This window comes from Brassica napus, chromosome A7 (assembly GCF_020379485.1).
Source record: "Brassica napus cultivar Da-Ae chromosome A7, Da-Ae, whole genome shotgun sequence".
Classification (NCBI taxonomy): Eukaryota; Viridiplantae; Streptophyta; class Magnoliopsida; order Brassicales; family Brassicaceae; genus Brassica; species Brassica napus.
In genome coordinates this window covers 18,952,809-18,971,764 of record NC_063440.1, presented here as the reverse complement: position 1 = coordinate 18,971,764, position 18,956 = coordinate 18,952,809, and the positions used below count along the sequence as shown (strand labels likewise).

The window sequence follows — 18,956 nt, the reverse complement described above, 5'->3', positions numbered from 1 at the left end:
TCAATATTTATTGTTTTCTATTTAATATATAACACTGACTAAACTGCTGTAGCTTTGTTTGTAAATAACTAATTTTAGTGTATTAAGATACACGAGTTCAAATTTGACCTTTTGTGATTTTTGTTTTCTATTTAAAATAGACACTTATTGTGACTTTTTTTTGTTTTTTGTATTAAATGATAAAGAAAAGAAATATCAAATTTGAAAGCATAATAGAGTGTTTAATTTATTTTAAGGAAATAATATTTTAATACGTGAACAATAGTAGAGACTATATCTTAAATAATATATTGCACTCTCTATAAATAGTATAGTTCTCACTAATCCAATGTATAGTTTTTAGTTTTTACTGGTCCACCGTATTTTAATAACTTTTGGCCATCTTTGATTTTCAATATTATAACCATAATATGTTATCATTTATAAATACTTAGGTTTGATAATACGTACAAACCAATTGGTTCATAACAATGATACACCAAAAAAAAACATACCAAAATAATTTTATATAGTTTGCCAAACTTATAAAAATATACTTAAGTTTATTTAGTATGTTTAAATAATATTGCCGACAAAAAATTAATAATAATAATAATAAACTAACTATCAATTGTATACTTTTTAATATGTGGAATGGAATAGTAATTTAAAAATATAACTGTTGATATTTTTGTTTACAATATTTTAATTATAAAAGATTTTAAAAATATAATTTTTTTTTGGCAACAAAGATTCATTAAATTTAAAGTTTAAGAGATACAAAAGCTTGAACCAGAATGTAAGCAGGCCTTAGCATATAAGTTCGCAGGCCTTTTAAATTCTCTCTTGATGAAAGTAAAACAACAGGAAGAAATCATAGAGATCGTTTCGATATCTGAAAGCACCCCGTAGAGTTCAATCGATCATCGTCATATATATATAACTATTTTATATTTTGTTTAACTTTTTAGTTATGTATTGTCATTTTTGAACTACATTAATCATGTAGTCATATATATATGAAGGCTTCTCCACTAAGACTATCTTTCTTGTGCTGAGGTTAGCTTTAGTTGTGCATTGTCATTTTTGAATTGCATTAATTATGTATTGGCAGGGAGGGTTGAGGGTCTCTTATCTTTCTTCTGTGAAGGCTTCTTCTTTAGCATCTACTGATGATGTCTCTTTGTCTTTTTCTGTTCTCTCTTTTTGAACTCTATTCTGGTTGTCACTCAAGCCTATTTGGCTTAAACCTTTGAATGAATTATTCACCGACAAAAAAAGAAAGGTAGTCTTAATGATCCTACAGGAATGAGCTATGACCCTAATAATTATTAAAATTTCAATCAGGTCGTACAAAGACATAACATATACAACAGTAGCAGGTAACACAAAAAAAAGGTACCTACGAAGACTTCTCTGTCACTCTATTCACACACTCCTTAAACGCTTCCCAGGCAACTCTGCAGTGCTCTTTCGATCGCATCCCTTGTTCAACAACCTGCATCGCTCTTCTATGCAAATGCTCGTACCACTGAACCGGATTCATTACATCCACACCGCCTGACCCGAAATCCGCAACATAGAGTCGCTTCACGTCCTTCCGCCAACGCTGCAGTATATACTGAGACGGGATTTCCTCCAAGCCCTTGTGGCTGAGCAGGAGGAGCACGTGTCTGCACTGGTACCCGTTAAAGCTAAAACCACCACAGACACAGAAGCAACGTACCCCTGCTGCTGCATTTGTCTCGTAGACGACTTCAAAGTCTCTCACTTTCTCTCCCTCCCGCTCTTTCACCACGTACGAGAAGGAGGCCGAGCCGGTTGATGAGTGCACTTGCGTTACTCCCGAACACGAAGACGTCGCCACTACCTCCTCTTGGAACCTTGTGAATATCTCCTTTGTCAACACCTTCGCCATCTGAGACTCGTACGGGTGCGTTGTTTTGAGCTCCGGGATCGACTTCGACGACTCTAAATCGCACAAGGCTTCGTTTGTGTACTTTTTATCAAGAAAAGATACGTACCCTTCGAGAAAATCTCTCAAGGAAGTCTGCTGGTGGACGTAGCTGCTGAAGATGAACGGAGCCGCTGCATTCCCCAGTCGAAAAGTCAGCGCCCCAGCCAAAAACGTGTCCTTGAGGTAGACAGGAGCCCACTGTTCTCGATCCTGAAACAAGCCCCGGATGGTCTCATGATTCGTCAGCCCAAACCGAATGATCATTTCCTCCCAAGCGACTTCAAACTCCTCGACCTTGAGATAACCGTACACCACTCTGTTCAGCGCCATACGGAACGACTCAGAGTCTTGCACCCCAACAATGCATTGCAAGACGTGGGTCAAACTAAGACGGTGATGAGCCCTAGGGAAAACTTCAGAGACTGCAGTCTGGATCGACTTGCAATGCTCCGTGACGAAGGTCAGCGGGGGACGGCCCGACACGCAGGTAAGCCACGCTCTGAAGAGCCAGACGTAGGTCTCGGGGGTCTGGTCAGCAACCAAACCACATCCGAGTAAGATGGGATCTCCATGGTGGTTAATTCCAACGAACGCCACGAGTGGGAGCTCGTATGCGTTTGATAAACACGTCGTGTCGAAGACAACCACGTCGCTAAAGTGAGAGTAAGCCGCCCTGGCTCGAGACTCAATCCAGAACACGTTCCTGAGACACCCGTCGTCGCCGAGGTCCATGGAGTAGAAAAAGTTTGGGTTTGTAAGCTGAGATTGGAAGAAGAAGTCTTGCAAGACTTTAAACCCTCCTCCTCCTCTGAGATCCAAACGCCTCGAAGAGTGCAAGTGATCATCGCTCGTCTCCCCATTAGAGTCAACAGCATTCGTCCTATACAGCTTGATGGTACGGACTTGGACATCAAGAGGCGGTTCATGTTTTCTCTTGGTAGCAGCAGCAGCACCATCACCAAACGTTTTCTTATGAGACTTAGAGTTATGAGCTCGTTCAGGATCAAAGGAGTGGTTGTGTTCCAGTTTAACTTCATCGACTTTCCATCTATCGAGTTCAATCAACCGGAGGCGAATCATGGCCTGACAACCGGTTCGTGTCTCTTTCCTCCTTGTGCTGTTTGGTTCTTTAACAGTCTTGAAGCCTTCGCAGTTGCAGCACAAGACAGCGCCGCGTTTCTCCTTGCTGTTACGCTTTGTCCATGAGGATTTGACCCTGATGGCGAAACCGAGGTCCCTCGCGTAGGAGTTGTAGTAACTGTAGGCGGCGTCGTAGGAGTCGAATTCCATTCCAGTAGCGGGTGGAGGAGACGCCGTCGAACACTTTTCGGATTCGTTGCTTTGAGGTGGGAAGTCATCAAGCAATCCATCGCAATCGTGGAGGTCGTCGGGAGGGTTGGCTCCGACGATTGGAAGGTCGTCGTCTCCGTCTTGTTCTACTACGACCAGCTGCTCGCTGCTCTCTTCGATCTGAAATCACAACCAGGGTTTGTTCATTTCGAATCAGGTTAACCTTAAGTTCGAATAATTAAAATCTAAGGCAAACACAAGGGAGAGAGAAAGGACGTAACCGTGATGCAAAGATTAGAGTTGGGGGAGAGAGATTGGTCGGGCGGAGAGTAGACGTTATTACCACTCATCATCGTTCTTCGCTGCGCTGGAGAGGAAGCTGTCTGTGGAAATTGTTTTAACAGTTTTGACCCCTTTGCCCTCTTTAATTCGAAAGTTCGGGGGTCATTCAAAACAAAATTGTAACTTTGGGGTCGATAACTACAATTTTTAATTTCTTTTTGCTGCGTTGTTATTTTTTCATGATTCCACCTTCATTTTCTCCAATTTTACAATAACAATTATCTAGAGATCTATCATCTATTGTTTGTCACTGAAACAAAAATCCTCTCTTAAGGACAAACAATATCTTCTCCGGGAAGTTGGTGTATGTGATGGTAATCTTATACGCAAGAGGAGCCAGCCAAACCAATACTAATCAAATTCCAAAATGATCATAAACACAAAATGGGCGCGGGAGTTCGCGTACTGCGTACACAGACAGAACCTTAAATAAGTATTAAGACCACGAAAAAACAAAACAAATATCAACATTACAAATCAAGCAAAAGCAACAAAATAATAGACATTACAGATGAACAAGGAAGCTACAGCTCAAATCTCAACAAAAGAAAAAACTCCTTTTAAGGCACAACCACCTCCTGAAAATAACACACACTAGTCTTAGCCAAATCAATTTGATCTCCTTTTTCCATGTTATGTTTGAATGAATAGTAAGAACTTAAAAGTTGCGTTACCTAGAAAAATCGGCAACAATAGCAGCCCAAAGTGCTCCGCATAGCCAGCGTGGAGAAGCAACAGAAACCTGCAGCAAAGGAGGATCTCTCTCGCAAACCTCCTTTCTCTACTTATTATAACAAGAGGGGTCCTTTTTGCCTTCTTTACAACGCGCACTCACTTGCTTAAGCTCATCTCCGAGTATCTGCCACAATAATACATATGGATTACACATTTTCTTTTTCGCAATATCTGGTACCCAACTACTACTTGAAACCTACTAGACCTAATACATTCTGCACCCCCAATTCAAGGTGGTTTCATGTCTCAGTATGATCAATTTAAAAAGCAGTTACGAAGATATAGCTTCAAAACTCACCTACGAGGCTGCTTGTTTGGGTTGCTGTTCGACCGTTGTCCTGTCCCATTGTTTTTAGCCTCTACATCCAAAGGAGACTGGCTTAATTTCAAACCTAAACGAGCTAAACAATCAATCTCTCTTGCCCTTGTTACTCTATTTCATTTGGTCAATGTAATAATGCGAAACAACACTTTGAATCTATTACTAAAGAAGCGTAAACAACGCTGGAGTAATCATATCGAACATATTCATTCCTTTGTACCAGTTACCAATCATATAATCTATTACTAAAGAACGTAAACAACGCTCGAGTAATCATATCGAACATATTCATTTCTTTGTACCAGTTACCAATCATATCAAGGTAAATAATCTTTCATATTCTCTCCTTAAACTATTTAAAGGCCAGATGCTTCCCCTACTATACAGCAAAACAAGATACAGTAAACATCTGATGTCAAATAAAACCACTTACCAGTTCTCTCCATGGGTTTCTCTTCAACATTAGGGTTATTCGAACTGTTCTCTTGGCTGCCAAACAAAAGAAAAATGTTAACTGGTAAATGCTTCACGCCACACTCATATATCAGAGAAGTTCGACTTAGTTACATGAGTTCCAACCAAAAAAGTACGCTACTGATCCGAACATTTCGGAAATGCAATTATAGCGTGTAACATGCATTTTGCAGTGGGCAACAAATATGAGAAATCACAAATCTAAAATCTCACATACGGTTTCTTTAGTTAAAGCTACATTGTAAGAATACTCTTCCTCTAGTATAAAATTAAGAGTCAACACTTAAGCATATGGAAATGTGCAGGCTGATTAGCAATAATGAGAAAATAAAAACGACTAATTAATAAACCTGGAGGATCCTGTAGAGGAAGGTAATCCTGGTTTGTGTGCTTGGTAAGAACCTTCAATTGCAGCATAAGGTGGAGGATATGAAGCCCCCAATGCTCCCGGGCCAGTCAAAATTGGCAGCCTGTCAATAATATAAATAAAAATCGTAGTAATCAGGAACTAGCTAAGGGTAAGGAGCTAGGGAAATCAAACAACTAACAAAGAGCAGACAAATGAAAGCAACAATTCTGATTCTGTTGGGCCAGCAAAAGACTAAATCATCACAAATAACAAAGCATGCAGGAAGTCAACTACCAAATATGAAGTATATGACTTTTCAAAACACGTACAGTTAAGGAAACTCAAAACTAACACCCGTAAATGCAGTACAGCAATAAGAAAGGACTGCATACCATGTCATCTCGGGATTTCCAGTACCATGTTCTGGTTGGACATATCCTGGAAGAGCCATTCCAAAGGTCGGAACACCACCGTGCTGGCCACCGAATTGCATGACTGGACATGAAAAAAAAAATGAGCATTAAAAATAAAACTTATCAGACATGCATATTAGTACCAGTACAAACAGCAGGAACTGATCGCAAGCAGCTCTACACATGGGCAAGGAAGCCAAACGGCTCAGCATTATTAGCTTTTAATTTCATTAGAAGCATGAACTGATTCTTGAAGATGTTTTTAACCATTCCAACTAAGGATGAACGGTGGTGACATTCAAGAACAGCTTACCAGGTAGAAAAGCAGGGAAATTGGGATTGCCATGACCAGCTGCCATGCCACCGTCTGGACCCATAAATTGTGTCCCTCCATACATAAAAGATCCCCTTCCATTAGGCTGGAGAGCCCTTTTTCCCTGGGCCAGTAAAACACCAGTTTCTGTGGCTGACTCTGTTTCACCAGAAATATAAAGATTTTTTAATGATCCAGTTTACGGAGGAGAAAAAGGCAGCAAACTAGTAAAAGCTAGATGTTGATCACAAGCCTGATCAGGAGGTTGAGTACAGCTTTGGTAAGTACCTTTTGGCATTCCCCGGATTTGCATAGGCGAAGAAACATTATCACCTTGATTAAGCACTTTCCCAGGGGGAGGAGCACCTCTACCTTGACTAGTAGTCTGAGAAGGGGTAGTGCGTACCCACGCAGTGCTAGATTTTGCATTCCCAAACTTCTTTCCAGACGGCGTAGGGCTTCCATTAACGTGCAGTCTACCCATGCCTGCTTGTAAATCCTTTTGTGCCAAGTTACTGGAGGAACCTGAAGGATAGAATGGAGGAGAAGCTGAGTTTAAACTCGAAGCAACTACATTTATCCTGGCTTCAGTCTCTATGATGTCTGTTTCTGTTGGTGCACGTCCTGAATCAACGTGTGACACTTTCACAAACGAATTCTGGGACCTACAGATCCAGCAACACTAAAATTAGAGATAGAACATTCGTGTGTTAACTAGAGAAAAAAAAACAAAACTTAAAGACTCACAGTTTGGTTTGCACAGAAGGGGCTTGAGTGCCCTTTCTCAAAGCGACCTCATTTCGTCTGGGCCCTCTCCCTCTTGTGACAGCCTTAGGATACTGATTTTGGTGTCCATTGTTGGTAAACACTTTAGAATTACTCCCTCGAGAATATCCATGCTCCTGACCCCTACCCTGACCACGTCCTCTGGCTTGGCCTCTCGAACTCCTCTTCTATGTTCACAAAGTTTTATCAATCAGCTTGAAAATTAAAAGGAGATAGAGAAGAAATGAAAAATGTATTGACACCGCAAGAGGAAAAATGTCAAAAAAAAAAAAAATGAATAGGAGAGAGAGAGATGACTACATCATATTGCTTTTCTTGTGTATTCATCTCATCATATTTGTCATGTCCCCATTTTCTTTCATCTCGGGATGGCCAGAGCCTCCTACCACCACGCATTCGCCTACACAAGCAAAATCAAGACCAATATGAATGGATATAACTAAGTAACTTGTTTGCACAGACACTAAACAAGAGGAGAACGGAAGAGCTCGGTAGAGTATAAAATAGCAGTGCTTATCTTCTGCTAACAAATAGGCTAGACTTAGACGTTACGATTCACAATCAAAGTTCATGACAGAAAGTAGTTTCTTTAGTATACTCTCCCTCCATAGATACATACATTTGCATGATATAATAATAGTTCCGTTAGTAACTAACTAGTGTGGAGAAAAAACAAAACCATATAGTAATACCTATTTGGGGCAGTATCCATCTCCTGAAACCTGTCATCATGCATATAAAAAGCTCCAGCAGTTGGCACAGCAAAAGGCTCCTTCTGCTTTGGTTCTTCTCCATCCACAACAGAGTCCTCCGTCTCAGCTTCCACTCCCTTAGGCTCAGCCTCGCCAGCAACACTTGTCGTCTTGTATTCCATGTTGTTGTCATCAACTTCTCCATAATCACCCTCCTCCTCTTCATCCTCTTCATCATAGCTATCGTCACCTTCTATGTGCAATCCTTCATCTGCATCGTCATCAAACTCCACGATGGCACTCTGTTCATCGGATTGATCGGAATCGATGTCAGCACTCTGAATTTTTTCTCCACGGTTCTCATCCTCATCATCGCTAGCTTCTCTCCTCCTTGCAGCCAAGGAGCGCTTCAGTTCCTCGGGGTCGCTCTCATAGTCCGCCTCTTCTACGCCATCTAGGGCCATAATCCTCTAACCGCCACCTCCTCCTAAACCAAACCATAGACGAAGAAATTTTAATAGAGCAATAAGTGAGTAAAAAAAAAAACCCCGAAACCTCACTCGACACTAATTGCAGAAGAATTATGGAACAAGTATAATCTTAAGGAAAGAAGAACACCGCAAAAGACCTCAGAGTCGTCGATTTGATGGAGAAAGAGAGAGAGGATACCAGATATTAAGGGAATCTGGTTTCACGACTGAGAAGAGATACGCAGACCCTTGATTGGTTTCTTCTGGCGATTGCTTGAGTTATGAGAGGGACGGAGGGTAGTAACTTCTTTTTTTTATGTCAGAGAGTTTCGTTTAAATATTGGTACATACTACTAATATTATCCAAGTTTTTCATAATATCTGCAAGATTTAAGTATCTTGTTGAGTTTTGCAAGATTTAGCGAAATTGACTTGGCCTCTATATACCATTTTTGACCTGGCTACGAGACATTCATGGACTGTTTAAAAGTTTGGAAAAAGTATTATACACGAGGTTATGGAGATTACCAATGTTTGGAAATTAAGAGGGTGATGTTTTTGTTTTTGGGCTAAAACCCATATTACCAATGTTTTTTTTTTATTTTACTATAGCCGAGATCAGTTTCTGACAATGAAACTCTTCTCTCCTCTCCTCTCTGCTGCTCCTCATTTCCCTCTTCAGTGCCAAGAATATACGTCTTCACGAACCCTACTCCTGCGGTGGTGTTAAAACTGTACCACAACCAAGCAAAAGATTTTCTTGATCAGTCTTAAACAGGTCCGTTGACAAATAAATATGGAAGCACTAAACACCCCATCCTCGAACATATATGATCAGCAAACAAATTGAAGGAACGGAGATGCAAACAGAAGCCCTATGATATGTCATGTTTGTAGATGCATTTAGAAGCAAACCACCTAAATGTCCTAGAGCAAGCAGCATATCTTATAATCAATTAATCACCACAAAAATGTTATTAGACGGATGGGTTTCCTTCACTTATCATACATACCCCACTGTTCTTCAGACTCGTTCCCATTAACTAGCACAGCGCTATCTGTAGAGTCAGCGTCCACCACAACACCCTCTTCTTCCGCATTCTCTTCCTTCCCATCACCACTCTCTTCCTCAGCTTCCTGGTTCTCCTCTTCTCCCTCTCCCCCAACCTGTTCACACACAGGCAGTACCAAACTTATGAAGCCGTCACGGTCTAACTTACAAAAAAAAACTAGCGACTGGACATCATCTGTTTTTAAAAAAGCATCGCCCTCAGTGGCACGCAACGTCAACTATGCATACCTCCTCGAGAACATCCCCGTGCTCAAGCCTCTCCTCTTCTTCAATTTGCATGATTCTAAAAGCTTCCACCATAGTTGTGTAGTCTCTGTGTGTATGACTGCCATAATCCCCAGCAGGAGGATGGACGCCCCTGCAACATAAATGAATACAAGTACTTTGTCTATGAGGATCCTGGAAACTTCAAATTAGCGGGGATAATGAAAACAACGTTGGGGTATGTTCATAAAGGGGTACTGATTCAAACCGAAACATGGCTCCAAATGGATGAGTCCAACAATTAAATTTAAAAGTGTCCCCATAAGCACTGTTTCTACGAAGAAGCTAATCACGCCAACAGCGTCTGAAAGATACCTTGTCTCTGCAGCTCTTTCTTCAAGGGATAGGGCAACTTGCCAGTCTTCAAACAGATTGGGATACTCTTCAGGATCAGCCAGAGACTCAGCAGCCTTTGGGCTTATCTACATGCAGATCATTAGTGGATCAAGAAACGCTGTGGATTTCTCAACATGCAAAGTTTGGATATTTAATCAGAAGATGAATAGGAAGTGTCTAACACGAACCTTGGTCAAATCCTTTCTCCACAATGCCACTATTTCGGAGACCCTGCTCGGAAGGTACGATCGTGCTATCAGAGCAGCTTCAGGTATCCGATTACTGTAACCAGACAAATATCAGCATAGATGCAACTACTTGCATGTATATATGTCCACAATGTAAGAACGGTAACGACATACCTTTCCACCAAAAGATGCAGGCAGTCTTCTACTTGACCCAACATGAACAAGCAAACAAAGGCGACATTATTCTTTCCTTGCTCTTTAGCTAGTGCTGCCAGCTTCGTCAATCCTTCTGCATCTCCCAAGGAAGAATAAAGCAGTAACAGACCACTCAGATCCACAGCATGCCTCATGCATTCCTCAGCCATACCCAGCTAAGTGATCCAAGCATGGGAAGGAAATTGAAAAAGAAATGCATATTAGCTCTAATCTTTGTGAAAAACGTAGAACACTAGTTGCAGTTAAAAAACTGAGTCACCTTCCCAGTGGACATCGCCAATTCTCCAAGTTGCTTCCATTTAGACTCACTTTGTGCTTCTACAGCGATGTCCTGTGAAAATATAGAAACTTTATTACAACAGATTGGTAAGTCATGGAATAAAGCTTCTCCAATGGTAAAAGCGACAAACTGACCTTTGCGACCTCCAATCTACCGAGCTGTATGGCCAACTCAAATCTGTAATCAGGATCAGTAGCTACGTCCAGAGCATCTTCTGTCATTCCACGTGATTCCAAAAAGTGCGCCACACTGACAACATGAACAAATTTTTGAAGTTGAGAATCATTGTGTGACCTTTGGATGCATGTTCACTAAGATGATAATGCAATTATAACTGAAATAATACGAAGGAATACACACTCACATACCTATTATGATGCTCCGTAGGAATTGAAGGTAAGACTTGATTAGCCTGTTCCAAATCTCCACGCATGACAAGAGTCTTGTACTCAATCAAACTTAAAAGTAAAGTGTAACCAATAATGCTGTAAACAATAAAATTGACATAGAAGTCAGAAAGGTACAACAATAACATTGGTCAGCAATATTAACTGTAAAACATCTGCTTACTTGAACTCTTTGTCAATTAAGTAAACTCGACTTTGATTAGCGAGATAACCCAACAAGTACATAGGACGGTCCAGATGATACATTGTCGTTACCTGTAATTTAAGAGGAATGATGAACATCATTTACAGTAAAATCAAAACTTTTTCCAAAAACCTAGAACTAAGCCTTACCTCACCACCAACACAGTAGTTAAGCCTCCAAGAAGAGTTGGTATAGATAAAACAATCACCAACCCATAAGCCAGTCCGAACACGTTCATTGGTTTCATTGAGAAGCTCAAATGCATCTTCAATGCCTTCCTCATCAATTTCTTTACCGCCATCCATATAAGAGGAAATAATGTCGCGCTACAACAGAAAAGTATAAAACATCTTAAAGCCATGTATCGGACAGCAACCGGACAAGGAGAACAAACTAACGAAATTCTATCAGAGTTCTGGTACACTACCAAACTTTAAAAATATCCTCACATTGAGCTTAAGGATGTAGAATGATGAATCACTGGCAATTGCAACTAGATCGCCACTGTCAGCCCAATAAAGATTCTGAGACAATACAATAAACAAGAAATTATACATGAATAAGAGATTCTGTAGCAGAAAGAGCACTATAAATCTGGTTTTGCGCTAAAGCCCAAATAGGATACTATCTTCTATTTCTCCGAGAAAATATTTCAGAAACTGTAACCTATAAACCACTCTGCTGCTAGAAACTAATAGAGATATTTCTGGCATATAAGCACTTACTTTCACGGTAACATCTATTCGCCTAATCAATCTACATTCCGCCCAATCATAGAAGCAGATAAAATCACTTGAGCATATAGCTAATAACGTCCCGCCAAAAATGCGCTCTGCTGAGAACGTAGGCCTCACAGTCTTCTTTTCCTGCACATTATCAAACTAAGCTGTCAGTGTATGTTAGTGTCATTTAGATAATCCGACACACAGCAAAGGAAGTTTTAAAGCTGATAAGTGGGAAAAGAACGTGCCAAACGGAATAACAAACCTGAAAGTTCTTGCTGAAGATCTTGATCTTTGACGAGCTTTCCCTGACAGCATGTTCCCCCTCAGATGACCAAACAAATTCCAGGGCCGAGCCAAACGACCTATTTCTCCATGCCAAGGCAGTGTAAATGATATACTCACCATCTCCACAAACAACTACAAACCTTCCATTAGGATTGTGCTTCAGGCTCTGAAAAGGAAAACAGAAACATAAATGACAGTGAGTAATCACAAGCTTTAAAAACGACTAGGGTCATATTTCAACTAATACTAGTAATCCATCAAATAGCCCAAAAACAAAATAACTACAAGCAGCAATTAAAGAAAAACATTGGCACTACATAATCACTAAATTTTCAACAAATGTAAGAAAATGAAAAGCCACAGAAGCGTAGAAAAAAAAAAGCTACAGAAGCGAAATTGTATTCCCTCCATTACCTAAAGCAAGTGACAACGTATACAACTAGAAGGATGGCACTTACTTGAGGATAAAGATCGCAAGTTCCTAGCTCTTTAACAGCCAAAGGCAGTCTCTCACCATCAGTGACCTAAGTAAGTCCACAACCAAATGATAAACATTGCCAAAGCTAGTTTTTATATCTAAGAAAAACAACGGTGTAAAAAACGTGTTCCCAAACCTCATCTGTGCCAACGCTCTTGATGTTCACAGTATGTATCTCGTTGTGTTTAGCCCAAATAATTTTCCCACTGTTGTCCATACTAGCCACTGGTATTTCACGGCCAAGTTTCACCATTGTGGACCCTTCGTCATAACCAATTACAACCCTGGAAAATGATATGGTGTTATCAAAGAATCTTATGTGAAGATAAGTGTACCTTTGGCAGGGCATAAGTACTGACATCGTAAGAGTTCAGAAACTTACCGGTGTGAACCTTTCATGTGTCCAATAGCCCAAACCCTCTCAAGGCCATAGTTCAATGTATTCTCCAGCCTAAAGATCAAATATTAAGTAAAATTGTTGGATGAAACTACTTAGAGGACTTTAGAAAAATTGTAGGAAACATATAAGATCGAACCAATATTAGCTCCGATAGATATATCATACGAATTACCTGTACGTGGTGGCATGCCATATGCGAACAGTTCCATCCTCGGATCCCGTAATAATTATTGGGAGCTCTGGATGGAAACACACTGCAGAAACATTGTGTGTATGACCGTCAAGTGTTTGAACGCAAGTCTTTGTTTGGTAATCCCACACCTGCTTGCAGAAGACATTCATAAGCAATAGAAAATCCTGGAGGAACCTATGCAAGCAATACATATGGAAATACACAAGCACACATATATAGCAAACGAATTGCAAAGAAGCAAGACATATGAGTACAGACCTTAGCAGTATGGTCATCAGAACCAGTGATAAGGTATGGTTTGTCCCCACCAGTAAAGTAGTCAACACAATTGACCCCTTTCAAATGTGCATCCAAAGTAAAATTTGGATCCGGAGAACCAAGATTCCATATCTAGATGATAAAAAAAAAAGACAGCAAAAACAGGAGAAAGGTTTAGCATCTCATGCTGGGAATAAACAAACATGTATCTCAGGAGTCAAAGACAAATCTCTCACTTTAATGGAACGGTCAAGCGATGCACTAGCAAAAGTATTGGTGTCTTTGGGATTGAAAGTCACTTGCATAACATAATGTGAATGACCTTCGAATATCTGAGTGCAAACCCAATCCTTCTCCCAATCCCAGAGCTTGATGAGCATATCATCTGATGACGATAGGACATAGGGAAGGGTGGGATGAACAGCAACACACCTAATGTAATCAGCATGAGCCTCAAAGACTTTGATCTTATCCATCGTGTTGTAGTTGTAGACACGAATGAACATGTCATCAGCTCCAGCTACAACCCACTGCTTGCGCGAAACAAACTTAGCTGACCTAACTGCACAACGATGACGTAGACTCAACAAAATGCCAGACCAGAGAATGATGTGTGCAAGCATGAGAAGAAAGGCTGTTGATCATACCAGGCAATTCAGTCACCTCGAAAGATTTGACCATAGTCTGGAGAAGGAGCACATAAGTGTCACGAGTTATAAATAAGGAAGAGTATAAGATATCAATTATCAAACTTACCTGTGTCTGATAATTCCAGATGCAGACTGTTCCGGAATACAAACTTGCCAAGATCCTGTATCAATTAATAGATTAATGTTTCCTAAACCAAATAAAAAACTCTGAGAATGACTCAACACAACGAAATGGAGAGGTGAATTCAAATTACCATGGTTCGGTAGGATGGAGATCTACAGATTTGACTCTTTCTGATCTTTGAAGAAACTTACGCTGATCAAAACATATAAGCGGGAAAAAGTTAAATCAGGAAAGATAAGATTGCAAGAGGTCCAAATCGAAGCATTACCTTGATCTCGAGTCTCAGAGGCTGTGTGTGAAGAATTCCAAAGAAAAAAAAAAGCATAAAATGTAAGTTAGTATCGGAAATAGAAGAAAAAGAAAAAGAGGTCGTACAAGTTGATGATATTCTTCTAATTCTCTCGAGAAATCAAAAACACACACAAAGTAACGAATTGGTTCATTTCTGCAGAGTATTAACAAGCAAACTACAACAAAAACTCATCGATCCAACTTTTGTTTCGATCCGCGAGGACCTTTTAGTGCAATGCAGCTCACTCTTTCGTCGAGAGACGATCATGATGTTCCAAGTAAAAAACTGAAATAGATCTAGGGGGAGAATCGAGAGAGATCATGTCACTAACCATGTTTGCAAGTCGAAACGAATGTCTCTAGCGGAGATCGGCAGGGAAGAAGGAGAGTAATGCAACGACGATAAGGGGATGCAGAGGATTCTACATTCCAGTGCGCGTGTTGTTAGCAGCGAGGTGATCCGATTTGGATCTGAACATCTCTCTCTCTCTCACTCATGCGACGTCGTTTTGCTTTTTCAAATCACGCACGCGTTATTTCACCCAACCCAGACATGACGACCGTGTATATTACCAACATTTGGCTGAATCACACAAATCTAATACTGTACAATCAACAAGTCAAGATTATAAACGAAGCAAGTAAATTGGACGTTTGAGGATTCAATTGACATTATAATAGAGTATGATTGAAGAGCAAGTCGCACACTAAGTAAGCAATATCTTGATTGGGGACAAGTATCCAGTATAAAAAAACGAATGAGACGATAACAAACTGTCGGATGGTTCACGCACGAAGCAACGTTAAAGCATTCATTCGAGAGTCTAATGGTGTTTGTTTTTTTCCATATAATTGAAAATGCAACAAAGAAACGTGTGTTAAAATTTTCAAAGTGACTAAAAAAAAGCTGCAGGCAGAGGTAGTAGCCCAACATGGCTGAACTTCTTCTTTGCCCAATTCTCATCTCTGTACATACATCACTTTGTTCATCAAACCCCTGTGCATAGACAATCATTTCATTAGAACTCGATTTCTATATTCAGATTAAGAAACTAAGGGAGATTTCAAAGAAAAGAGTGATAGAGTATCATTACTTGAATGGAAACGATCCATAGGGATCTCACGCTGCTCGCGTTTAATGCAAAGGTACTCAGCTAGCAAAGCCATAACAGCAAGCCCCGTGCCATTAACAACCCACCATGCCATAGACGAAGGCCATCCACCATTGAGGATGCACAAGTAGAGATGTATGATATAGAGAGTCGCAGAGAAATCTAGGCATTTCCTTGCTCGCTCCACCACAAATATCATGTACACAGCCCTGAGTTATACCAATCAAATCACATCAAATCAAATCTTCAGTACACTATTGAAATGTATATATACAGAGGTTTCTTAACTAACTAACTAACTAACTAACCCTGCAAGTGAAGTGAAGAGGAAAGAAGCAATGACACACCAACCGGTAACGGTAGAAGTAGTGAGAGTAGCGTAATCGAAGAAGTAGACAAGACTAAGGCGAGGAACGCGAAGGCCAAGGAAGAGGATCATGAAGACTCCGAGAGAGAGGTAGAAGGAGCATTGAAGGCAGATAATCTGGCCAACGATAAGCCAAGGGTCCCATACAGCTGTGCCATAGAACATGGCTACCTACACGAACGAATCCTCTAAAAACTGGTGCGAAGTAATCAAATCTACAAGCAATTTCTAAACAATTCCCAGATCTACTTTTTTGGGAAGGAATCTACAAAATTTCTGGATACGAGAATAGGGATCAGCTGAGTCGGCACAGCTAGCGTCAGATGGATCCCTTCTTATGACGATGTACGATGATGATCCATAGGAAACGAGTTTGCAGAGATGGAGAGAGAGAGAGAGAGAAAAGGAACCTTTCTTGGTATCTATCACCAGCAACAGATCGTTCAGAAACCTATCAAACGTTTAAGAGCGTTCATTTTAGGAATATTGTGTAAAGACCGCATAGCGCAGTGGATTAGCGCGTTTGACTTCGGATCAAAAGGTCGTGGGTTCGACTCCCACTGTGGTCGTCTTTTTTTGTTTTTTTTTCATTTTGGTCGCGTGTGTTTGGGTTGTGGTGGACCAAAACCAAAAACATTATAAGAAAAATGAAATACTGTAAATTGTAGAATCCCTCACAATTATTCATTCAATTCCAATAGTACATGTTTACATAGTCGGTATAATAATTGGAAGAGAATACAAATATGGTTCCCCTTCAAATGATAATAAAGTCGCAAATACAAATGGTACAACAAACAAAAGAGAAGAGATGAGCCGGGGGCATCAGGCCACACCAAAACTCACCACCCCTCCTTGAATCAACAAGCTTTTTATTGAGCACGCAAAAATCCCACAAAAAACAAAAACTAAAACCTTACAACAAACACTAAACTCACACAAGATCCCCCAAAAAAGCCTCAAGAATGAACAGCTTTGCCTGGTTTAAGAGGCCATAGGAAACAGATCCTCGTTGTAACTTGTTCCAGGCGATATCTCCAAACAATCTTCCTCACCTCCCTTGTCACTTTCCTTCTCTTCTGCTGCTGCTGTCTCGCTGCTAAAAAAAGAAATGTTATTTCTCTTAATTTAAGACCACACATTTTTTCTATCATTATCATTCAAGTATGAGCCCAGACCTGTGCATATGAATGTGGTTCTGAGGTTTGTCGGTGCATAAGCAGAGGAAAGAATCATCATCTCCTTCTGGCTTCTCAGTTTCATCCTTGGTTCCCAACTCATTGGGGTCACAATCCAGGATGCAATCACCAAAAATATGAGTTGTCTTTGGGTTTGGCCCATGAGAAATGATACAGGTATAGTCCTCAGAGAGCGCCATCTCACGTGCAGAGAGCGAGCGAGAGTAAGCCTGGCTGGAGATAATATCCATAGGAGATGAGCTTGATCTCCTTGGGGAGTTATGTTCCTCTGAGTCATGAATGTTAAGCTCCTCTTCAATGTTAACCGCATCAGAAGACATGGAAGGGGCAGCATAGTTCTTAGGCAACGAATAGGATTTAACACAAGAACCAAACAGCCTGGGCTTGATTTGAGGGGCAAGCACGATGTTGAATAAACCCTCCTCATGGCCTTCCTCTTCTCCAACGCTGGAGCTTAGAAGAGAGAGGCCAACTTTGTCACAAGCCCATCTGTTACGAAATCTGGGAGATGAGGGAGCAGCTGGATAAGACCTGGGGCTAAAGAGGCCACCAAAGATTGTAAAATCAAGAGGAGAAGTAGGACTCCTCCCTGCTGCATCAGACTCTTTAGCGACAAAGAAGCGAGGGATGCTAAAGAGTGGGGCGCTGCTGCTAATGGGTTTCAGATCAGAAGTATCTGAGGAGTCTGGATCAGCCTCAGCCATTCCAAAATAAAATTTATTAAGCTGATGAGATTTGTGTGGATGATTTTACTACAACAAAGTCATTCATTCCTACAACAACAAAAAAAAAACACAATACTTTCTCATCAAAAAACAGAACCAAAAAAAAAAAAAACAGAATCTATTTGAATCTGGTTCAAAAAAATGGCATCTGAAATGTCACATCTTTTATATGCTTCATTCAATCCACACAAGAGCATCTAAAACTGGTTTCAGATCAGACACACACACACACACAAACTTGGTAGGGTTACTAATGGATGAATAATAATAAACTACACAAGTGGATGATGGAACACTTAAATCAACTGTAACACTTCAAGTAAACGGTTGAAAAACAGCGATTGCAATGATCAATTAAAAGAAGACTTGGATAATCGGAATATTTTGAAGTCAAAAAGAGCTGATACCATGGGTGTTTGATCAACTGGTCCAGATTAGAGGAAAGCCAAATGCAGGTGCTCTATCTTTTTACTACAAGTTGAATCAAATTGAACAAGAATCAGGGACGGAGATGACTATATTGGGCCCCTTCTTCTTCTTCTCCTCGTCATTATCTTCTTCTTCTCTCTCTCCCTTATTATTATTTTTTTTTCTTTCTTGTGGTGTGGTACTGTGTGATTTTTAAGTAGCAAAGAGAGAGAGAATACGTACAAGAGTATAAAACTGATTTTCCCTCTTTTTGTTTATTTTTTTAAATATAAAAAAGGTGAAAAAAATCAGTAATAATATAATATGCGGGAGAGAAAGTATTGAGTGTGTCGCATTCACACAGGGAGCAACGCGTACGAGTGATCGTGTCGCCCATTATCCAATCTCCCGTGACTCCTTATTTTTTTTTTTTTTTTCCTTTCTTTTCTCTCCTTTTTTCTTTCGAATTAAAGATTAACTTATTTGTTGACCAATAGAAAACAAAATATATTAGAGCGTCATCTCTGAATATTCCTTTCTGGGTGAATCAGATAAACACTTTTGTTGAGCTTCGGCAGCCCAGCCTATTTATCACTCACTATATATATATATTTTTTTTTTGAACAACTTTTCATTCACTTTTTATTTAAACCACATTTTAAACTTCCTACT

At 40.2% G+C, this 18,956-nt stretch overlaps 5 protein-coding genes and 1 non-coding gene across 12 annotated transcripts; 1 reads left to right on the top strand and 5 right to left on the bottom strand.

Moving 5' to 3' along the window:
* Nucleotides 1–1,274: 1,274 nt before the first annotated feature.
* Nucleotides 1,275–3,661, bottom strand: LOC106353353 (protein FAR1-RELATED SEQUENCE 8-like). The gene is made up of 2 exons (XM_013793101.3): nt 3,508–3,661; nt 1,275–3,406 (listed from the first exon to the last, which is right to left on the bottom strand). The coding sequence occupies exons 1-2, from the start codon at nt 3,577–3,579 to the stop codon at nt 1,382–1,384; spliced, it is 2,097 nt and encodes a 698-aa protein (XP_013648555.1). The 5' UTR covers nt 3,580–3,661; the 3' UTR covers nt 1,275–1,381.
* Nucleotides 3,662–3,917: 256 nt separating this feature from the next.
* On the bottom strand, nt 3,918–8,527 carry LOC106353351 (protein MLN51 homolog). Of its 6 annotated transcripts, none has more exons than XM_048735707.1 (13): nt 8,322–8,527; nt 7,653–8,139; nt 7,261–7,360; nt 7,059–7,124; nt 6,922–7,028; nt 6,463–6,839; nt 6,175–6,333; nt 5,841–5,943; nt 5,450–5,569; nt 5,059–5,114; nt 4,602–4,662; nt 4,243–4,427; nt 3,918–4,146 (listed from the first exon to the last, which is right to left on the bottom strand). In XM_048735707.1, exons 2-12 carry the CDS (start codon nt 8,114–8,116, stop codon nt 4,400–4,402), a joined length of 1,641 nt encoding a protein of 546 aa, XP_048591664.1. In that variant the 5' UTR covers nt 8,117–8,139; nt 8,322–8,527; the 3' UTR covers nt 3,918–4,146; nt 4,243–4,399. The 6 variants fall into 6 exon arrangements, with proteins under 6 accessions (XP_048591664.1, XP_048591663.1, XP_048591661.1 ...); XM_048735706.1 differs by having other exon boundaries at nt 7,059–7,127; nt 8,322–8,526; XM_048735704.1 differs by having other exon boundaries at nt 3,918–4,143; nt 6,922–7,127; nt 8,322–8,526.
* A 72-nt stretch (nt 8,528–8,599) lies between these two features.
* On the bottom strand, nt 8,600–15,005 carry LOC106353350 (coatomer subunit beta'-1). Its single transcript, XM_013793096.3, has 25 exons — nt 14,806–15,005; nt 14,451–14,471; nt 14,313–14,374; nt 14,165–14,219; nt 14,056–14,092; nt 13,645–13,970; nt 13,409–13,540; nt 13,130–13,278; nt 12,940–13,008; nt 12,694–12,841; nt 12,538–12,603; nt 12,057–12,245; nt 11,795–11,935; nt 11,519–11,593; nt 11,219–11,395; nt 11,049–11,140; nt 10,847–10,963; nt 10,613–10,727; nt 10,458–10,529; nt 10,157–10,353; nt 9,983–10,076; nt 9,774–9,880; nt 9,423–9,552; nt 9,136–9,289; nt 8,600–8,854 (listed from the first exon to the last, which is right to left on the bottom strand). Exons 1-25 carry the CDS (start codon nt 14,806–14,808, stop codon nt 8,832–8,834), a joined length of 2,751 nt encoding a protein of 916 aa, XP_013648550.1. The 5' UTR covers nt 14,809–15,005; the 3' UTR covers nt 8,600–8,831.
* Nucleotides 15,006–15,200: 195 nt separating this feature from the next.
* LOC106353352 (protein SYS1 homolog) lies at nt 15,201–16,356 on the bottom strand. The gene is made up of 4 exons (XM_022688960.2): nt 16,202–16,356; nt 15,894–16,123; nt 15,568–15,794; nt 15,201–15,470 (listed from the first exon to the last, which is right to left on the bottom strand). Exons 2-4 carry the CDS (start codon nt 16,115–16,117, stop codon nt 15,463–15,465), a joined length of 459 nt encoding a protein of 152 aa, XP_022544681.1. The 5' UTR covers nt 16,118–16,123; nt 16,202–16,356; the 3' UTR covers nt 15,201–15,462.
* Nucleotides 16,357–16,447: 91 nt separating this feature from the next.
* TRNAR-UCG lies at nt 16,448–16,521 on the top strand. Its single transcript has one exon. It is a non-coding gene; the product is annotated as a tRNA-Arg (tRNA).
* A 168-nt stretch (nt 16,522–16,689) lies between these two features.
* Nucleotides 16,690–18,605, bottom strand: LOC106353349 (FCS-Like Zinc finger 10). 2 transcript variants are annotated; one of them, XM_013793094.3, is made up of 3 exons: nt 18,284–18,605; nt 17,131–17,924; nt 16,690–17,048 (listed from the first exon to the last, which is right to left on the bottom strand). In XM_013793094.3, the coding sequence occupies exons 2-3, from the start codon at nt 17,853–17,855 to the stop codon at nt 16,937–16,939; spliced, it is 837 nt and encodes a 278-aa protein (XP_013648548.1). In that variant the 5' UTR covers nt 17,856–17,924; nt 18,284–18,605; the 3' UTR covers nt 16,690–16,936. The 2 variants fall into 2 exon arrangements, with proteins under 2 accessions (XP_013648548.1, XP_013648547.1); XM_013793093.3 differs by having other exon boundaries at nt 16,690–17,051; nt 18,284–18,562.
* Nucleotides 18,606–18,956: the final 351 nt, after the last annotated feature.